Here is a 5,695-nt window from a genome sequence, read left to right on the forward strand (position 1 = left end):
TAGTCTGAGCCTGTCAAGGGCTAATGGCACGTTGCTAGTTAGTTTTAAGGAAAATAATTTTCTTTTTTTGTTTGCCAAATAACCCTGTGTATGTGTCCGCCCCTGCAACCCCCAACCCTCGGAAAAAAGTTCAGGCTCAGGATTTTTTTTGCTTTAACCCCTGTTTTGCTGATTTGGGTTATTTTTAATGTTTACCCTGCTAACGATGTACATTCCAAAAAACAGGAATGCACTATTAATTTCAATAAAACCAAAATCATGATAGTGCTTAGATTTATCACCAATCGCCAAGGCTGTGATTTAATTAAATATATGCACGGGACATGAGCGCAGCACTCCTTTTATAATATTAATAATAATAATAATAAAATGTTTTTATAGTTATATTGATAATATAATAACAACATTTTGGTCAAATTGTGCAGCGTTTTTTTTTTTTTAATTGCATTTTGAGTAGCGTTCACTATTTTTTTCCCCCCCCAAATTGTGTAGCTCTACAAGAAATTAATAGCAAAAACGTTATAATCCCTATTAAAATTTGGGTTTTTATTTATTAGGTACTCGTACAGACTTGCTTAATTTAGTAAAGTATGTAAATCACACCAAACTTCTTTTAACAGATACCACATGGACCCTTCAGGCACTTTTGTGCAGTGTGATGCCAGGGCTATTGGCTCAGCATCTGAAGGAGCTCAGAGCTCTCTGCAGGAGGTTTACCACAAGGTACATTCACCCACTCTTTCTGCTTCATCTCTATTTCCTCTTTAAGGTTTTATGGTAAAGTTAATGAGGAAATAGTAGTTGGCTCAGTTTCAACACTTAAGTTAAATGCGCAGCTCAGCATCCTTTAAAAAGCTCAAACTTCCCTACTCATCCATACCTAGTTACCCATACAATATGAACATTTGCTCACCTGCAGTCCATCCAAGATGTAGAGGAGTTTGTTTCTTTGTCTGAACAGATTTGGAGAAATTTAGCATTGCATCACTTGCTCACCACTGGATCCTCTGCAGTGAATGGGTGCCGTCAGAATGAGAGTCCAAACAGCTGATAAAACATCACAATAATCCACAAGAAATCCACTCAACTCCAGTCCATCAATTAGCATCTTGTGAAGCAAAAAGCTGCGTGTTTATAATAAATTTGTCAGTAAGACACTTAACTTCAAACTGTTGATTCAGGCTAAAATACAAGTCCTCTATCCATTATATTGCTTTCGCCAGTAAAAATGTTGTCTTGTTTGAATCAAGAGAGAAATATGCACAAGCACCATTTACAAGTGAAAACAGTCCTAAACAAATATGTAGGAGGCAAACTTTTTCACTGGAGGAAACGTTATGGATTATGGACTGGTATTTTCACCAGAAGTGACGCATTCAAGCACAAACATGCAGATTTTTTGTCCCAAAATATGTTAATTGATGGACTGGTGTCATGTGGATTATTGTGATGTTTTTATCAGCTGTTGGACTCTCATTCTGACGGCACCCATTCACTGCAAAAGATCCACTGATGAGCAAGTGATGTAATGCTAAATTTCTCTAAATCTGTTATGATGAAGAAACGCATTTATCTACATTTTGGATGGCCTGAGGGTGAGTAAATTTCAGGAAAGGTTCATTTTTGGATGAACTATTCCTGTAAGGGTAATCTCCGTGAGTAATCTTCTTTCTTCTATAATGCAAACTAGGGCTGTCAAAAAAAAATTTGAATTTCGAATATTCGTCGAATTTAAAATAAAAATCCACATTCGAATGCAAAAACGTTGCATTCGAATTTTAGGTGTGCGTTAAGGAGGCAGCCTTATCAGTGGCTCACGAGATGTGATGACGATGTAAGTGTCGTTGCATTTTAATGTTTTTGTTAGCCTATCCAGTTGAAGCCACTAGATTATAGCGTTGTTAACACTAGCGTTGTTAATTACAAATATTGTGTGAAAAGAGAACATCAATGCGGAGAAGATCTTGTTTACGTCAAAACTGAAACCAAGCCGTTTACACAGAACGCATATTTCACGCATTTTCTAGAGGGACATCTATCACCGCTGCACTCGCACAAAAGAAGCCGCATGTTTAGAAAGCCATGTAAAATGAATGCAAGTTCAACTTTGAAAAAACATATCTCGAGACTTTATCATGTTTTTAAATGGAAAATATACTCTGTGTGATTGGCTTTCGGCCCTTTTATTAAACAATGCATACATGCTGTTTTGTTTATAGTTGTTTAAGCAACTTAATTATAATTGGTTTATAAACGTTATTTTAAACATTATGCACTTTTTTTCATAGATAGTCATGTCATCTTATGCGTTGAATAAACGTGCATTAGTAATATTTTGCTCGATTCGCCCTCTTGTGGCCTCAGAAGAGAAGCCAAAAGCTTTTCTTCACCCTAACTGAAATTATGCATTTTAAATTAGAATTTAATTTGAATTTTGATACTATTTAAATAAGAAATAAAAATTTAGTTTTTCAGCCATTTTGACAGCCCTAATGCAAACTCAACTCCACAAGCCTGTGTATATAGCAAAGTCTAAGCGGTAACTGAGCCATCTGATCCATAAAGCCACAGTCAGATTATTTCAAGAGTGTGTTCTCACAGAGCAAAGTGTTTCTCCCGAGAGAATACTAGAGCAGCAAAGTGAGCCACGTGCTTGGGAAATAAGAGTCCCTTTTTAAATCTACCCCACCCATCTTCCCATTCCAGTATGTCATGCCTCTACTAGTGTAACTTTAGTCACCAGACTCTCCCATGTGATCGTGCAATCTAATAAGCAGCAGCCAGTGTCCAAAAGACTTCCCCATAAATCTAATTGCTTCCAAAAAATTCCAGTCTCAAGTTAAGCATTGATGCTGTTGCCTTTCCCCACCAAATGTTCATATATATATTTATCTTTTTCAGTCCATGACGTTAAAGGATGCCATTAAGTCTTCTCTCACTATCCTGAAACAAGTGATGGAGGAGAAACTCAATGCCACTAACATTGAGGTAATACACAAGGGCATTACCTCACATGGTCATGTGAAATATAATTTAATTCAAAAGTATATGAAGGTTCTGACAATTTCCACCTCTCTGCCTGCAGCTTGCCACAATAGAGCCCGGCAAGACCTTTCACATGTACACAAAAGAAGAGCTTGAGGATGTCATCAAGGATATCTAGAGCTGAATGGAGCTCCGCAAAGCCTGACTGATGTTTAATACGAAAAATCCCAGTGTAATTTTGTGTGAATCACCACACAGCGATTGCATACGTAATACTCTGGCTGCATCCTACGATTTGCCTGTTCAGACAGGAATTGTGTCTTTATACCTTTTTTTTTTTTCCTCTGTCAATCCCAAAATTTCTATAGTTCTGTACAAGCACAGAACAGCAGATCTTGTAGTTGAAAATACATTGGGGGGGGGGGTCCTTTTTGTTACAAATCAATGCGTTAATAAACTGTTGTTGAAAAATTTGTTTGATTTATTTTATTTTTTTAACAAGACAACATTTATAGGCTAATAAAAAAAGAAATTTAATATATGCTATTATAGGTGAACTTAATAAATTTGTGTGGAAGGAAAATATTATCATTAACAATATATATGTGACTCTGGACCACAAAACCAGTCATAAGGGTCATTTTTTTAAAACATCATCTAAAAGCTGAATAAATAAGCTTTCTATTCATGTATGGTTTGTTAATATTTGGCCGAGATACAACTATTTAAAAATCTGGAATCTGAGGGTGCACAAAAATCTAAATATTGAGAAAATCCCCTTGGAAGTTATCCAAATGAAGTCCTTAGCAATGCATATTACTTAGCAAAAATTAAGTTTTGAAATATTTATGGTAGGAAATTTACAAAATATCTTCATGGAACATGATCTTTAATTAATATCCTAATGATTTTTAGCATAAAAGAAACAATGTATTGTTGGCTATTGCTACAAATATACCATTCCCCTATTCAGGGAACCAAGGTTACATACGTAACCGAGATGTTTAGCAGTGTGAACAGCGGCTTCAATACAGACATGCGTCAGAGCGTAAACACTGCACGTTCTGTTCTGGTACCAATAAACCTGCTATTTATAGATATTTAGACAGAAGAATTTTGTGCACATTTTAATGGGAACCATGAGCACCGTATTCTGCTGTGTTTTGGTTGTATTATTCTCAGTGGCTCTTTGCATGGACTTTAAAGAGAGACCCAGCAGCTCCAGGAGGAGTGAGCAAACCATGTTTCTAAAGAGTCATAAATCACGAAATCTGCTCAGTTTGAAGGATTTACAGGAGCCAGACCATGTCAAGATGAAAAGGAGTGAAGAATCCGCGCAAAATCAATGTCAATCACTGCACGGCTATGATTCTACGTTAAAAAACAATACTCATACGGTAGGTCAGAATATCTTATTATAATAATATAATATAATATAATATAAAGGAAAGTTTTATGTATATAATTTTTGTGAATATTATTTCGAATTTATTTGATGATTTTGTGAAACATTTTTCTGTTTTGGATGGTTAACTTAAGTTTACTAAGCTCAAGTTTATTTATTTCGTTTAATATTTAGGTAGTAGCCTACTTTTTAAAAAAACATTTATTCTTATTTTTCTCTACTTCGAAAGCTCTTCCTAAATTTCTAGGAACCATAAATCGCAAAAGTGAGATCATACTACTGGCCTCTGGTCTGAGATTACTTAATAATGTACCTACATCACCTCAGCAAGCGAATGTTATTTCTCAGCCTTTTTTCAGAACAAGCACTCAAACAACATGATATTTGTGAAGTTTTCCAGATGGTTGATATCGAATAAGCATTATAAAAACAAACTCGGCATGCATCACCTTGTAATACGATGTGCCAGAGTTTTTGTGTTTGATGTTCCTTTAAGATATTCCACAGATTTCATCTTTATGCCAAAACAACAAATGCATTCATCCTCTTGATGTGCCTCTAAGGTTTCTGTGATCTGTTTCTTTTATATTTATGTATGGATGCCGCAGGGTCAGGTGATTCTTCTTAACCAGATCCAGTCAGAGCTCGTTCATTACAGCAGCCCATGACTGATTACTAACCCTTAAGAAGTCAGTGAACATGCTGTTTCTCTATATATTACTCTTATCTAACCCTCTCCTGAGCACATCGATTACGTTTTACCATCAGTTGGCGTGACTCGCTGGGCAGGTATTATCGGTAAACATCCTGTTCAATGAAAAGCATCCTCTATTTATCCAGATTCAGAGCACATTGACTCTACTTTCAGGGAAAGCAATCGGTCATGAGTTTAGTCTAAGTGCTGATAGAGACGGACTGTTGTTAAAGGGGTCATATGATGCGATTTCAAGTTTTCCTTTCTATTTGGAGTGTTACAAGCTGTTCGTGAATAGATAAGATCCCTAAAGTTGCAAACACTAAAGTCTCAAACCCAAAGAGATATTCTTTATAAAAGTTAAGACTAGTCCACGCCCTCCTAAAACGCCTCGTTTAAACACGCCCCCACATGTCTACGTCACGATGTGGGAAGATTTGCATAACGCCGTCCAAATGTTCACGCAAAGAAAGAAGGCGTAACTTTTATTCTCGCTGTAGTATTGTTGCCGCCGCCGCCATGTCGGAGACACTGTGTGTTTCGTTATGAAAGCAAAACTACTTTGTTTGGCCTTCCAAAAGAGGACACAACTAGAAATCAGTTGCCTAGAG

At 36.4% G+C, this 5,695-nt stretch overlaps 2 protein-coding genes across 2 annotated transcripts in view; both read left to right on the plus strand.

Moving 5' to 3' along the window:
- The window catches only part of psma5 (proteasome 20S subunit alpha 5), a 6,863-nt gene extending 3,407 nt beyond the window's left edge, over window positions 1–3,456 (plus strand). Inside the window, exons 8-10 of the mRNA XM_016521968.1 lie at window positions 621–723; window positions 2,902–2,988; window positions 3,086–3,456. Coding sequence (XP_016377454.1) covers window positions 621–723; window positions 2,902–2,988; window positions 3,086–3,163 — 268 coding nt within the window. The 3' untranslated portion in view covers window positions 3,164–3,456. The remainder of the gene's footprint in view (window positions 1–620; window positions 724–2,901; window positions 2,989–3,085) is intronic.
- Window positions 3,457–4,009: 553 nt separating this feature from the next.
- Window positions 4,010–5,695, plus strand: part of sort1a (sortilin 1a) — a 34,716-nt gene continuing 33,030 nt past the window's right edge. Inside the window, exon 1 of the mRNA XM_016521976.1 lies at window positions 4,010–4,382. Within this exon, the coding sequence (XP_016377462.1) occupies window positions 4,116–4,382 (267 nt within the window). The 5' untranslated portion in view covers window positions 4,010–4,115. The remainder of the gene's footprint in view (window positions 4,383–5,695) is intronic.

The sequence above is a fragment of the Sinocyclocheilus rhinocerous genome, unplaced genomic scaffold (genome assembly GCF_001515625.1).
Source record: "Sinocyclocheilus rhinocerous isolate Xijiao unplaced genomic scaffold, SAMN03320098_v1.1 scaffold899, whole genome shotgun sequence".
Lineage (NCBI taxonomy): Eukaryota > Metazoa > Chordata > Actinopteri > Cypriniformes > Cyprinidae > Sinocyclocheilus > Sinocyclocheilus rhinocerous.